This window comes from Bacillus rossius, chromosome 10 (genome assembly GCF_032445375.1).
Source record: "Bacillus rossius redtenbacheri isolate Brsri chromosome 10, Brsri_v3, whole genome shotgun sequence".
Taxonomy (NCBI): Eukaryota; Metazoa; Arthropoda; class Insecta; order Phasmatodea; family Bacillidae; genus Bacillus; species Bacillus rossius.
Window position 1 is genome coordinate 55,111,045 of NC_086337.1, and position 15,251 is coordinate 55,126,295.

The window sequence follows — 15,251 nt, forward strand, 5'->3', positions numbered from 1 at the left end:
AATTATGTTTTTTTTATAAATATCCAATTATGAATATACTTTAAGACAAAATTGAAACTAATTAAAGAACTTTTACAACTTAAAAAAAAATAACATTAACTTTCACATTTTTATCACAATAATATTCATTTTGATACTCTCTTAAATAAATCTCTAAACATATTTATTAACAAAAAAAATTCCAAATATAAATTATTAGAAATCCCTGTTAGAAACGAATAGGCATGCCTTCAGCCTAAACTTTTACATCTTATCATGAGTTTTTGGGGGTTTAGTAACCACTTCTGCATGATTACATTATCACTGTGTAAAGACGTAATTTCCTTCAGCTAATTGTTGCGCCATATCGGTAAGAAGTCCGAAATATTGGCTGGAGTGCTGTATTGCATTGTGGAATCAGTCTAAATTAGCATTTTTATATGAAAGTGTGTTTAACGATGGAGATTCTAATGCATATTTATATTTACTAACAGTCATCAGATATTATCAAGCACCATTTCTACAATGTTTTGGGTGGAAAATTATGTCGATAGTATTCCTAACCCCTTAGTTTCAACAAAAAAAAAATATTGTTTCAACTATAAAAGGAGGGTAGAATTTAACGTATTCTTTAATTGAAAACCGATCAGACATGGCAGTGATATAGTCCATGACTCACCCCCTATCTAAATTTTAAATTATTGTAATGTAACATGCTGACGCCGACCGCCAATGCTCCTCTGTCGCATAGACCGCTATGCCTCATCGTCTCGCAAAAGCGTGTGCACTAAACGCGCCAGTGCGCGCAGCAAAGTGTATTTCGTGCGACGAGGCGAACGCCATGCAACGAGTGCTACGCCGGCGGAAGGATCCGGCTGGGTGTGGCATATCCCTCCGCCGCACTACAACAAATTATTATAATTATGTTTTCCAAGGGTTTTTATTAAAACATTATTTTTCATTAATTAATAATTCAGTCCTTGCAAAATCATGTTTCACTGTGCGATTTGTCCCGAACCTGGCCGGTTCAGTTTCCCGCGAAATTCACACGTTTCCGCGGGAGGGTTGGCGGGGGAGGGGGGTCGCGCGCGGCGACACCGGAGTGTCCTGCGAGAGCTCAACCAGGCCGGCAGCCTGCGTGCAACGCGGAACCTTCAACCTTTGCTTTCACCGACGTGTAGTTTTCAATAGTGTAATATCTTTTCAACCCTTTACGTACAGTTCCGCGGTCGGCCTCAATTTACCATGAGGTATTTAACTTAATTAAATCAGTGCTCCAAGATGAGTGTTCTACGTCATACGTAAGTACTTTGGGGAGTTTACGTGAATTTACGTCGGCGCTTCACGCCCCAACTTAGCCTACAGGCTACTTAGTTTTGACCCGCACGGGGCAGCCAGCAGGCGACGCGTGCCGTCGAACATAATAACGATTCAGTCCCTGGGACATATCTAGACATCACGTAGAGTCGCCGGAGACACGGGCCTACGTACCGCTAGCCCAGTTTATTAAGTGTTAGGTAATAGTGAAGTGTATTGTTCGTCAAGATATCGTGCGCCATGTCAGAGTGTATTTTTGTAACTATCGCATCACGTGTACAAGTCCGCCCCTCACACGCATTAAAATCGTGAGCCGCCACTGAGGAAGTGAGCCGCGCGTGTGACTAGTCGCATCGGGCAAACCGTTACGGCCAGAACGGGCAGCACCATGTATTGGGCTGTGCTGTATTAAATTCACCAACTATCTTCAAAAGCTTTGTGTTATTATTCAGGCATCCCGAGTGGCCATAACAGCTCGGGGGTCCTACTGCGTTAACCCCTACCTCTAGCCACAAGGCCGGACCTTCCCTGAGATCACGAACCCGAGCAAAAATCACGTCTAAATAGTCAGAGGTAGCGGGGACGGCGTCAATGCCAATAGCATATTTGTGTGTTTTTGCATGCTCTATTTTAGTGAGTGCCAATGTGTATAGGTGCTACCAAACAATCAATAATGTTGGAAAATATATGTGAAATTCAATCAATCTCAGTTTTCAGGCCAGTCATTAGGGAGGAGTTAAGGCCCAAACGGGAAAATATTCTGAAAATTATAGTAGGCAAAACTTCCAGTATATGAGCGAGGTGAGTCTGAAATCAGGAGTAGTTGTTTACATTCAGCACTAACAACAACGAAACAAAAATAATAACGACGAAGATGATGGCGACCCAAATAACCAGATGAAGAACAAAGGCTAAATAACACGCATCTTTTCAGGGAGTGGGAGGGTCGAGGTTTTAAGTCCTTCATTAGCACCAACCCGGCATCTAAACAGAACCACAGAACCTAAAATTATATGGCAGGAAGATACCCTTTGTCTCAGGATATATGTATGAAATGAGAGTTACTCGTCGTTATCGAGTCATTCGCTGAACAAGTTGGAATAGTGACATATCCACATCATGCTACTGGTTCATTATCGGAAGCGAATGTTTTCACAAAAATTATTGACAAGAACTATCGGTTCTCACTCTTTTCGCACAGGCCATTATGCTTTATCGGTGCTTCACTAAAGTGTGTGTTCGCGAAGAAAAGTACACAGGTAAAGAACACAACCAGTACTTCACAGTGCAGAATGTAGAAAATTGTAGTTCAGTAGACAGACACCGCTGCTGACAGATCGATAGTCGCACCCGCACCAAACAACCAGGGTTTGTAGGATTAAATAGCGTTGATTTGAATAAAGAACATTTTAATAAAACTAATTGTGTTATTTCCTTAAATGATTGTGACATTTCGTTCATGTAAATGCGTGAGGAATTTCTGCGCCTCTTGTGAAAGCTCACATGGCCTTTGTTTTATGTTAACCAACCATATTGTTCCGCCCAAAATATTACGCAAGTGATGCTTGATAACGTCTGATGATGGTTAGTTAGTATGAATTAGATTATCTGCCACTAAAAACTGTCCGTTTTTAAAAATCAATTATAAATTTTTTCACATAATACTATACACTGGTAATAGTTAACCAATATGATACAACAATTAGGTGGCGAAAAAAACGACATCTGACATTTACCATGTATGTATGCGGATTTGGCCATCCCTTGGTTTTGATATCTATCTTTTTATAAAAGTTGCAAATGTGTCACATGTCTATCGTAATGTATAGTAATTAAAACGAGTAAAATGTCTGGTAAAGAAGTTCTTGTAAGTTTTGTCTTCTCTAACAGACACCATTTATGTTTGTGGAAAAATAATTTTGTTTATTTGTTACAAATATTTGACCATCCTAATTTTTGTTATAATGAAAAATTGCGACTTCTTGGAAATATGTTAATAAACGGTGGTTATTTTAGGGCGTCTACATTAATGCGTAATTTATGTAGCTGTCTGGTAACCAAAGTTTCACTTTGATTATTATATATTCGCCTTATTTTCAGTAGTCGCGATTCATCAATTGTTTATATTCGTTTGTTCAAGGATTCTCGAGCTAGCATTTAGATAGATTGTGACCGAACCCTTAGGTTGTGGGTTCGATCCTCATAAGTATAAATAAGTTTCCTGGTTCGCATAAGTGTTAACCACACACACTTCATAATTATTTTGAAACTAGGTAAAAGGGCTAATTTTAATGTTTTACATAATATGATTTTAATTGTGCCATTTTCATATTTATAATTAAACTTTTTTATTCAATATATGAACTGAAAGTTGATAGGATAGAACATACAATTTAACGATAGTGTAAACACACTGCATTTTTTTAACAATATGCTATTAAAATAGTAGTAATAAAATAATAATAAAAAGTTAATCACAGTATAAAGTGCTACATTCAAATTTTTGCTGAATGTTAAATTATAAGTCACTCATTGTTTTGGGAAGGTACAGAGAAAAGAGAATGGCAGTCAACTGAACTAAACTATCAACAGGACATAATGTAGATTGTTTTTAAGGTAGTAATTTAGAAAAGTGATGCATCTTGAATAGAGCAAATGTAATTATAAAAAAATGTGTTTTTTACTTTCGAATTTTTGCAGCTTTAATTGTTCTTTTTGATTAGGTACCTGAGACAGAATTAAATCTTTCCCGGTAGGAAAATATGACGTATGTCTTGTTGAACATTTTAAATAAGACAATTTATATGATAATAGTGGTCGTAAGTCGTCGCGAAGGTAAGTTGTTAAATTTTTATTCATATTTCTGTTTTTTTTTTTATTTCATTAATATTTTTTGAGATTAAATTTTTGCATTTGTAGCTAATTTTTTGGGAAAAGAAAGTTTTTTTTTCGGTCGGTTACTTTTATTAATGAAAGTAATTTAATACGTAACGTCCATAATGAGAACTAACCATTATTGCTGTATAAGATCCAGCCTTCCAAAGTCTTTCTTAATGCATGTTCTACACTTGCAACATTCAGACGTGTCGTGCCAAGAAAATGAACCTAACCAGTGTTTTTCATTTTGAAGAAAATTAGCTTCCAAACATACTGGTGAGGGGCAGTGGCATAGCCAGGATTTGTGTATGGGGGATGTTAAGAAGTATGGCAACCCCCCCCCCCCCCCGCACCCCGTATTAAAGCAGTGGGTCCGGGTGTCCTCCCCTGGGAAAATTTGGTTTAGGTGTAAAATAGTGCTATTTTAGCAGTTTTCGGCACTTAAATTTAAATATTGTAATGGTAAAATTTTTATTAATTTTAATATAAAATTTGTTTGAGTGATGAATAAGAAATTAATTAAAGATTTGTTGCTAGGGGGGGGGGGATTTGAACCCCTAAAAACCCCCCCTGGCTACGCCCCTGGTGAGGGGGCGACGAGCATTCGCGTTGCGGCCGCGCTGAGCGCGCGCGGTGTGTGCTTGCAGGATCAGCGCGACCTCAGCGTGTTCACCAACGTGTTCTTCTACTGCTTCAACATCATCGCGCTGCCCGTCGCCTCCTTCTTCCTCAGCAAGACGCTGGTGTTCGACGGTGAGCGAGCCTCCCTCTCGGAGCTCTACTCTTCACTGTCCGTTTATACGTCCGTAGAAACTGTGTTGAGCAGACAGAATGGAAGTGCGTGCTTATTTCGAGGCGAAGTTTAGTGCTCGCTTGTTAAACACGCTGTTGCAGAGGTAGAATTTTTAAAGCACTAATATTATTTGCTTAATTTTGAAATTGACTTATTTTTTATTGCATTATAATCTTTAGATCACCAATTTTTACTGCTGACAATTTTTATCATAGTCATTGACATTTATTTCCACCGTAATTCAGCTGATCAGTAACTAAATAATTTTATAATTGCAAGCTTACACTTCAATGAGTTGTTTTTTAACTCAAAATTGTATTTCAATACAGTGATTAGAATTACGGCATAGAAACTTAAAAGAGAATAAGGAGGATGTGGCATTTTTTTAACTCAAAATTGTAATTCAATACAGTGATTAGAATTACGGCATAGAAACTTTAATGGAGGACGTGGCGTGCGTGTGTGTTGGCAGGCCTGCTGCAGCTGACGCAGACCAAGAGCAGCGTGTGCTCGGCGGTGACGGCGGTGGTAGCCCTGCATCTGGCACTCGGCCTCTACATCTACAAGGCGTACTCGGGGCCGGACAAGCCGCCCAGCAAGCGTGACTAGTGTCGTGTCGCCGTGTTGGCGTGCCAGTACTATCTGCGAGGCACGGGCGTGTTATCTGGGTTGGCCGGCGGTAACGACGCTCGTTAGTGCGGCGCGCCCGGCTCTCAGTCGCCACGCCATGCTGCTCAGGTCGGGAGGTGCGTGCAGCGTGCTGCGCAGCCTGTGCCACAGGTAACGCCGTGCGCATGTCTCCGGTCCTGCCGTCGAAGGTTGCGCTGTAAGCAACTGCTCAGGGTGTGTGGTAATGGGCGTAGCAGCAATTTGTAATGTTTCAGGCCCTTTTAAATGTGTGAAATAAATGTTTTACTTTGTGTACCTGGTCATTTCAGTACATCATGATCTAGAGTGTATCTCATTAATTATTTTGTTTCTTCATCACATATTTCTCCTCCACAAGTTGAAATTAAAGTTGGCAGTTTGGTTATCAATGCATTGGTAGACAAGATTTTATGGTTTTATTTTTAGGCCAATTTCATTTCTAAAATAGGAGATTTTGGTGTTATTGTTTTTATTTTTTATGAATCCTGTTTTTTTTTTTTTTTTTTCCCCATAAAGATAGCTTATTTTTCCACAAATATGGCACTTTAAGTGTTTCTTGATGCTTATTTCTCCAAACAGTGTCATTTTGATTAATGCATGATGCACTTTTGCATTAATTTTTAATCAACTAATCGGAACAATAAAAATAATTTGGAAAGTAGTTGTGTCTGTTCAAATATGTACCTACATTGATTTGTAAAAATGAGTTACTAATATAATAACAGCTGTGAATTAAAAAAAGAAGAAAATTAGCAAATACATTTTGGTACTAACGTCATGTTAAATGAATTACCTTCATTGAATTTAATGTATTAAAAGATTGTTTTATTGTAAATGAAATTAGTGTTTGTATTAAAAATTCTGATATTTTGTGGTTTTAGTTGCATTTTGGTGCTTTATGGTGTATTAACTTACATTTTGTTGTTATATGTTGCATTCACATGCTTTTCTGTGTTACTTTGGTTTTATTGCAATTCACCAATTAATCTTATCCCTATTAATTGGTCTTGTGAATCTTTTTGCATCATTTTTATGTTCATGGAAACTTTAATTCATGGAGGGTAGAATTATTTAGGCATTATGAAAACACTAGCCGATAAAGAGACAGGAAAGCAGGAATTTGAATCAGGACTAGAACAACTTAAACCCCACGTCACGCATCAGCAGAGAAGACGGTCCAACTCCTCACTCGCGTCTCACCACGTGTCGAGGCTTGCAGGACTTTGTGCTCTAGAGCACGCCGAACAGTTACTCTTCTTTGCTGAACATATATCTAACAGAATCATTATAACTTTCATTAAAAAATGAAAGGTGGAGAAATATTTTATTGCAGGTGTTGAATATGTTAATTTTTTCCCCCCTAAACTAGCAAAAAACATTTTGCTTCAGGAAAGTCTTCATGTCCCATGTCATACCTGATTAATACTTTCACTGTGCTCAACTGTTTTTTTGGTAGTATAAAGTATTTTAATTACAAGGTGGCCATTATTGTTATATAGATAATAGGATATGGTAGGTGGGGAATTAGAATACTTTGTTGAAGGTTTGTTAGGGATAATGCAGCCGAGTTGTCAAAGCAGTAGATTAGCGGTAGTGCCTCCGTTCCTAGGCCGACTGCAGGACAGGATGGCAACCAAACAGAAACATAAACAGTAGTGGAAGGGAATCGTACAAATGTCTGATGATGACAAATCTCAGCCAGAGACTATGCTTTGAGAAGATCTATCTGAAGAGTCCCCCAGTTCAAGATGTGTTATTTGTGCAAAGAAAACTGCCACATGATGAAACATTACCATATTTAATTGATTTTTACAAATAATGGAGACTGCAGTGGTATGTCACACCGACCAGGCAATGCAATGTGATCAGAGCACTTCAGGAAACCTGTGTGAAAGCAACTGCTTAAGTTATCATGAGATGATCACTACGCACATCTGAGCTGGCCAGATTATTGTAGTATTTATTTATACAAACTCTAAAAAATTTGAACTTATCTACATCTCTGTATATCACTGTAACAAAGTAATAAAAACTGTGTACCTGGTTATTCTTTTGTACTGAACGATTCTAAACCTATTGTGCAACTAGTTTGTCTGTATTTTATAAGCATCTGCTCATAACCAGATGCAAGATAAAGATGTTATTTCCAAAGAGTGTGTATTTCTTTGACCTAAAACTTATACGTATTGTGTTAAGTAAAATTTTAAGTGTATTTCATGCATGCAAAAAAAAACAAGTAAAAAAATATTTTTAGCAAATAGGTGTTTGGGGTCCTGCTAATATATAATATCACAGAGTTGTAAACAAAGTGTAAAATGTCATCCATAAATGTTTCGAGGGGATGTAATTTATTTATTAATTTTATTTATTTATTTCACCGAGTTCACAGATTTCAAAAAAATTTCCTGATTGCTACATGGCATTCAGCATTAGCATTCACAAACAATGGCAGTTTTGTAAAGGGAATTTAAATTATGCTTTGTTGAAAATTCGTAATTCCAATAGTCATTTGCTGTGATTGGCATGCATTGATGTGAAGGTATTTCTGATATTGAACCTTACAATGTGTAAGAAGAATCCTTGTCAAACATGTGTGCAGATAACTCGACTGCAGTACTTGTAAAAGTAAATAAATGGTTTTGGTGTTTGTTAAGAGTTCCCTATATGCCAGACTTGTAGCTTACAATGGTGCTTTTTACGATGTAACAAAGCTCGCTCTTCACGTGCAGCGAGTGTTTGAGCTGGTGTTGGCAAGACTGCCCCAGCCCCGCAGCAGGGAGCGCTGTAGAATTACCGTCGTCACAATGATGCTTGAAGCAGAGCTTCTAGATATCTAAAGCACTCTCGTCACGACGATTCCAAAATACCAAGTAGTGTAGCCATCAGATCACTTTCCGTCGCGAGAAAATACTGCTAAAGTGAGTTGTACCAAGACTAGACGCTGGCACACAGGTGAAGCTCCAGCCGTGACACAGGGAGTGAAGGTTGTTGCATGCAGTCGGATGTCTCTCATGCGTGGCTGCAGGCACCGTATCTTGGCCGGCAACTAGCTGCGTGGGGCCTGGCGAATGGTAACTCCACGTGCAGGGTTGGAACCCGCTGTGGAGGGCGGGCGGGCGAGCGGTGAGAGTTGCGTGTGTTGGCAGCACTGCGGAGGTGGAGAGGGGGTGCCTGGCAGCCCTGCCCGCTGTACTGGATGACGTGCTGGCGCAGTACGAGCGTGTGCCGGTAGCACGGCAGTGGTATGCTCAGGTGAGTGACGTGTGTGCAGCCTGACGAATCACAGCAGGGCACAGACCCATACAGAGTGACCCAGTGGAACCTTCGCGAGGAGAACGAGTGATCGAGTGAACACGGCAGAGAGTGCCAGGACCTACCCGTAGGAGATGCTGGAAGTGTCCTCTGCTCACCTCGAGGCAGATGTCCTGGAAAGCACAGGCAAGAACCCCTGCCGGACGACCTGGATAGCTGTGATAACGTTCCGGAGTTCCTCCAGTGTGTGAGGGTTGATAGTATTTAAGAAATTGCATTCCAGGTGTGTATTCACTGATAGTCCTGGTATAAGCTAACACATGAGTTTGAGGTATAGCGAAATGTTTAAGAAAGTTATCGGTGCACACATTTCTGAGACGCCTGCCTGATTGCTTCTGTGTTCGCTGCTAGTATTATTATTTGTTCAAATCTCTCGAAGTAGAACAGTAATTAAAAAAGACACTGATCAAGTGGGTATTGATGCTTCAGCTTGCTCTTGCGTGTAGAGTATAATTTAATCGATCCGGGGATGCTTACTTGGTGTCTCGACTGTCAAGTTACTGACCTGTTAGCGTGTCCTGCAAACTATGGAACCGCCACCAGATGGTAATCGTTTTTCTCTGCAACTAGCGGGCTGGTTGCGTCTTTGGACTCTTGACGACTCCTCAACGAAACTTCTTTGTAGCACACAAACATTTTAAGAGACGTGGTGCCCAAGTAGATGCAGTCACAATTTGTTGGTATAACCATGCCATCTAGCTAGCTTGTTCGTTGCGTGACCGTTACACAGAAGACTGCTTGTTGGCTGATGTCACCAACACCGCACTCGTTGCGGGTCACTTGTCCGCCGTCCCAATCGACTCACGACACCTCTGGTGCTTGTCATTGTGTAACTTGCTCTTACTGCCAGCGAGTTTAATCGACCATCTGTCAACTGCCTCCCGAGTGATCTTACGCCAACTGTCCTCAGTCTAGTCCAACACTACAATTCCTCCTGTGAAGTCAGCGCTAAAATCTCTCGCACAGCGCTTCGAGGTCCGCCGCTGCCCAACTCGGGAGGGATGCTTACTCTAGTCGGCGTGTCTTGTGAAGTCCAACTAAAGAGAGAATAAACAAAACTAAATGTAACAAGTTGAAATGCATCTGATAATTAATAGGGCCAGACGGACTAGTCCCTGCCTCAGTAGTATGTACTGTAAATACTCTTATCACTTATTCTTTTCACACGTGTCTTTCATACGTGTTCCACGGGGCCCCTTTACAAGATTTACCTGCCCCGTACATGTTACTGTACCGAGTTCTGGGCTAGTTCAGCCAGTAGTTTTATAACTGCTATATTTATAACTTTGTTATATGTATGTTACGACAATGTAACACAACTATTTTTTGATAATCATAAACTTTTTTTTCCATTGAATGTTTAAATAAAAGTTGGTTTTTTTTAGATAATTTATATCTGTAAGTATTATTAAAAACAAAATAAAGTACATTCATTATAAATCAAATATACTGGAAGGGAAATCGAGGATGGATGAATGCACGGTTGCGAGACGAAGGACTGGAAGGTGTGAGCCAGGGATCTCCAGGCAGCCTCACGGGGGTGTGTGCAGGTGCTGGCCCACCACCTGCCCTTCCAGACACTCAGCATGGGCTTCACGACAGTGGACTGCTACCAGCAGCTGGTGCCCGGCGCGCCCAACCTGCCGCTGGCGCGCACGCTGGCCTGGTGCGTCGAGCTGGTGCGTTCCCGTCCCGGCACCCCAAAGTCTCTGTAGCTGCTGATTCAGAGTCAATTACTTTCTTTATAAATAAGATTTGTTTTGAAGGAATGCAGCTAAATTTAAAATTTTTTGTAATGCAATTAATTGTGATGTGTCAGTTCTACATTATTTCCGTGTCTCAGTTCTCGGTGATGGACGTCACGTACCTCATGTGGCAGACCCGTGTGGACAGGTCTGCGTCACAGATTAGCCTCGCCCCACACACACACACACATCACCCCACCCCAGGTGATAAAAGAGGTTTGAGTCCAAAACTGGGTGCATTATCGGTCACGAAATACTAAGGTATTGGATGCAGAAATGTCATAAGTTCCCAGAAAAATCAAGGCTTTTCTGTTTCTTCCACAAGTCATGTGGGCTTTGTTCTGTCGAACTTAATCACCTTAAGATACTGAATCCAAACTCGGGAAAAACTCCATTATTATTTGGCAGATGATTTTTCAACTGTCGATGTTCAGATAGTTACGTCCTGTCCTGTCGGCGAGGATGACTTGTGAGGTGTGTGTGCATGTGTGTGCGCGCAGCTGGGAGCGTTCTTGGCGGTGGTGGACGACATGTACGACGGGGCAGAGCAGCGCCACGGCCGGCCGTGCTGGTACCGCGTGCAGGGACCAGCCGCTCTCAATGACGCCCTCTTTCTGCACGGCGCCGTGTTCTCCCTGCTGCGGCGGAACGCTGCGCGACGCAGCTACTACCCGGCCCTGCTGCACCTCTTCCACCAGGCACGTCACACTGGAGCGTGTTGCGCAACACCACGAGCGTGCCAACAGAGAGAACACATGCGTTGAAGCTTCGTAAAAGCTTGGGTATAAAGAGCTTGCGCTGAGAGCAATCTGTCACAAGGTGAGACGGCGCTAGGGCAGAGTGGAACAGTCGGGGATTCACGTCTCTTACTGTGCTTTTCAGACGGTGTGGGTCTTGGATTAGCAGCATGATTCGAATCCAAATACCATAGAGTCCAACAAGTGTAGGTGTAGGCAAGATCTTAGATTACATTTTTTTTTTTAACCAATTTCATTGTGAAAAATGTAGATTTCAATTTTTTTTTTCTTTCTCCATGAATGGTGTTCATATCGGTAATAATTCGCAGGTGGGGCACGTCACTCACCTGGGGCAGGTGTTGGACCTGCGCAGCACGGGCGTGGACGGGCGTCCGCGCTGGGAGCTGTTCACAGACCGCTACCAGCGCGACGTGTGCCGCTACAAGGCCGAGCGCTACATCACGCACCTGCCCATCAGCATCGCGCTGCACATGGTACTGCACGCCCCCTCCCCCCTCTCCGTAGCCCGCTCCCTGCGGGTGTCGCACAGCGATCGGCCAAGAAGTACCCGGGTTTGAACCCTGCGCAAGCAGGATAGCGAGAGCCCTTAGAGGAAATATTGCAACCTTAGTTGGTTCTTGTTTAAAAAGAATACATCAATATATTTGGGATTTGTCTCGAGTCTATCTACAACGTCTTTGTGGATCTTTTCACCGAGCAGCGTGTCAGCCTCAACACTGTCCCGAGTGTGCTCCAACCACGTCACGTGAAACAATGCACGTGTTAAAAATACAATACCCTGTTTTATCGCAAGGCCGTCGCACCGTTATTTTGGGGTGACAAAATTTGGATAAAAAAAAATTCTTGCATAATAATCGCATGGTTTTTTTTTGGTCCCGCTGTTAAGATTCCGAGCACTTGGTGTAGGTGGTGAACATGACGGGATAATTCACCACGCGATTGCAATTGGTTTTCAAGCTGCTGCCAGGCAGTTTGGTAGTTATAATGGGAAAATACAGTAATTACAATTACAGTAAAACTTGTTCAAGATGTATTCGCACAATACTATTTCCCTTCCAGTATGGCCATTTTCTCAATAAGACAAAAGTTATTTTTTTTTCTTTCTTGTAAGGTCTTTTCCCATATAAAACAATGTACGGTATTTAAAAGTTTTAATCTATTATTCGTTCAGATATTACAGCTTACTCATTTAATTAACAGAATTACGAAGTTGTCAAATGTGTAAATTTTCTTTTAAAGACATTTTCAAACGTTATAACCCATTGTGTTCATCCTCGACACCACTGTGTACTGTGTATAAAAATGTTGGCATCATTCATGTTTGGTTATATTGATGCTTATACGGAGTGCGCTCACATAGTCAAATGACAATATCGATTGCTCGCCAATTGCACGCAACGCGTGCACTCTGTCTAGTTCCGAGTAAACTACGTCTGATAGCCCGCGCTCTTACATGGTTGGATGATAGTTGCGTTGGTAGTACCGGCTCACTGTTTTCGTTTTTGTGTTTAAAGTTGAACTAAGTATGCTTTGTTGCATGACTTTATTAATTAAAAAGGTTTGGTTTTTATCTTTTTATGAATAATTTTAATTCAATAAAAATGCTTTTCTCGCATAAAAATTGCACTCCTATTTTCCATACTTGATTTTAGCAATAAAATGTGCGACAATTATGCGATGATAAACAGCATCATCACATTAGCCAACCCAGGTGGTCTCAGGGTGCAGTGGGGCGAGGGCTGGTGCCGGGGTGTCGCAGGCGGGGCTGGACGAGTTGCTGGAGGACGCACGGGGCACGCTCGACCTGCTCGGACGGCTCTTCCAGGTGCAGGTACGCCCCTGCCCCGGTGTTCCTCGTGGCTTTCATGTCCAGTCCAGTCCAGTCGAGTAGTGCAAGAAATAAAGAGTATTTTCGAGTCGAGTAGCCAGCATAACTTTTTTTTATTTTTCCTTTTTCCTTTAAAACTCGACTGACAGGAAATAGCAGCACAAAAGTATGCACCGTACATAGTACCTCGTGGTGGCTTTTTAATCACTATTATAGTGCTAACTGCGTAACAGCCTATGGTTCCTACCGACAGTATTTAGATTTACAAAAAGAATTTTACAGCTCCATATTTCCACGTAATTTTGCTGTTAGAATTTTTTTCTTTCCCAAAAAGTTTTCAAGTGACTAACACTATAAATAAGAAATTCAAATAGCATTAACCCTTTCAAAATATGTATGTTATGAGGTGAAAGAAAATTAAAATGCCCATTTGGACCTTGTTTCAACATGTAGAGTTGAACCTATTTGATATTGATATCAAGATTACTTGCATGAGGACAAATTTTGAGACCATTCAGGAGTTTAGTAGGAGGTATGTAGTTGTAGATAAAGAATTTTTGTCCATATTTTTGCACATTTTGAATGTGTGTTAATTTATTCTTTGACTGTATTATGACTTCCACATTATTTCTCCCGGCTCTGGATTGTTTTGTTGATTTACCACCAAGAGGTCGCCGGTTGTGAATGGCGACCATGCTCCTGCCGGCAGGACGACTTCCTGGACGCCTTCGGGGACCCGCTGGAGACGGGCAAGGCAGGCAACGACATCCGCGAGGGTCGGTGCAGCTGGGTCGTGGTGGCGGCACTGCAGGTCGCCAGCCCGGCGCAGCGCGCTCGCCTCATGGTGAGTGTGCCGTGCTCGTGGCCTCTCGCCCGATGCATCCTGCCACGCTTGCCAAGATCCGGGTAGAGTGTGGGATTGGTGCAATTATTTAAAAACTCCAATATCATGTCCCTGGTCATAAATTTGGGGCTTTTTACGAAACTGATTACTTTATCACTCTTTGTAGATCTCTGTTCTTCTAGATGTGATGTAATTCTGCGGTATGAGTATAGTATTTACAAACAAAAGGTGTCGTCCCTGCGAATGGGTTACATTTATCATTTATGATTTTTGGCAAAAAATCTTAACATTTTCTTTGTAATGGTCGTTCTCAAATATGGATCGCACCGTAATTCTATCTCCGTGTCTCAGCTGTTTACCGCTCAAGAAACACGGCACTGGTTCTTCTTCTTCGTTTCTCCCCTTTTCATCCTTTATGGCCCAAGAATACTATTTTTTATACTCGTGTTTGGTGTTTCCGTTTCCATCTGTTGCAGTGTTGTCACCTGTCGCTTTCCACGGGAGAGAAAAGACTGCACGCTGCTCAATTTTTTCTGTCGGTCTACCTTCATGAAAAAGTACGCCCTTTATCAGCAGTGTTGTCACGCAGCACGCGTTGCAGGAGAACTACGGGCGCACGGACCCGGCCAGCGTGGCGGCCGTGCAGCGGCTGTACCGTGAGCTGCAGCTGCCGCGCCTCTTCGCGGCCCACGAGGACCGGCTCCGGCGCGCCGTCCTGGCGCGGGCGTGCTCCGGTCCGCGCCCGCTCCGGCGTCTGTTCCGACGCCTGCTGGCCACGCTGTACCGGCGCCACCAGCCGGCCTGTACGCCCGCTTAGCTGCTACAGCCAGTGTGCCGGGCAACGGTGGAGGACGCACTCTGCATTATGTAAAACTTAGTGGGATAAATACTGATACTCAATTTACGCGTAGCAGGGATTCTCTACTTTCAACTCCTGTGTAAAAGACAGCATGAAATTATTGTGTTAACATCTTGTAGGGTTTGGCACGTTGTAGTGTAGTGATATTTAAAAGTTTCACACTTGGACTCCTGGAAGAACAATGAGTGTATGAACAGGTGCCTGGCCAGAGCTGCTGTTTGAACAGGCACAGACACGACAGCTGAACAAGCTTCCTGCTACTGTGCTACTTCCCGACGAGCACAAATCACA

The 15,251-nt window shown here is 42.1% G+C and overlaps 2 protein-coding genes across 7 annotated transcripts; both read left to right on the forward strand.

The window, feature by feature from the left end:
* Window positions 1-3,057: 3,057 nt before the first annotated feature.
* Window positions 3,058-7,765, forward strand: LOC134536193 (vacuolar ATPase assembly integral membrane protein VMA21 homolog). Its single transcript, XM_063375842.1, has 3 exons — window positions 3,058-3,163; window positions 4,821-4,926; window positions 5,439-7,765. The coding sequence occupies exons 1-3, from the start codon at window positions 3,143-3,145 to the stop codon at window positions 5,573-5,575; spliced, it is 264 nt and encodes an 87-aa protein (XP_063231912.1). The 5' UTR covers window positions 3,058-3,142; the 3' UTR covers window positions 5,576-7,765.
* On the forward strand, window positions 5,662-15,005 carry LOC134536191 (farnesyl pyrophosphate synthase-like). Of its 6 annotated transcripts, none has more exons than XM_063375835.1 (8): window positions 5,662-5,746; window positions 8,761-8,866; window positions 10,477-10,605; window positions 11,172-11,369; window positions 11,738-11,902; window positions 13,189-13,260; window positions 13,967-14,101; window positions 14,578-15,005. In XM_063375835.1, the coding sequence occupies exons 1-8, from the start codon at window positions 5,694-5,696 to the stop codon at window positions 14,977-14,979; spliced, it is 1,260 nt and encodes a 419-aa protein (XP_063231905.1). In that variant the 5' UTR covers window positions 5,662-5,693; the 3' UTR covers window positions 14,980-15,005. The 6 variants fall into 6 exon arrangements, with proteins under 6 accessions (XP_063231905.1, XP_063231908.1, XP_063231906.1 ...); XM_063375838.1 differs by having other exon boundaries at window positions 14,703-15,005; XM_063375836.1 differs by having other exon boundaries at window positions 13,189-13,254.
* The last annotated feature ends 246 nt before the right edge of the window (window positions 15,006-15,251 follow it).

Bases quoted from the DNA above. Each gene is read 5' to 3' on its own strand.
- LOC134536193 (XM_063375842.1), top strand. From the start codon at position 3,143: ATGTCTGGTAAAGAAGTTCTT. The intron at 3,164-4,820 runs GTAAGTTTTGTC...GTGTGCTTGCAG, and splicing joins TGTCTGGTAAAGAAGTTCTT to GATCAGCGCGACCTCAGCGT. The intron at 4,927-5,438 runs GTGAGCGAGCCT...GTGTGTTGGCAG, and splicing joins CAAGACGCTGGTGTTCGACG to GCCTGCTGCAGCTGACGCAG.
- LOC134536191 (XM_063375835.1), top strand. From the start codon at position 5,694: ATGCTGCTCAGGTCGGGAGGTGCGTGCAGCGTGCTGCGCAGCCTGTGC. The intron at 11,903-13,188 runs GTACTGCACGCC...GGGGTGTCGCAG, and splicing joins TCAGCATCGCGCTGCACATG to GCGGGGCTGGACGAGTTGCT. The intron at 14,102-14,577 runs GTGAGTGTGCCG...CATCTGTTGCAG, and splicing joins CGCAGCGCGCTCGCCTCATG to TGTTGTCACCTGTCGCTTTC.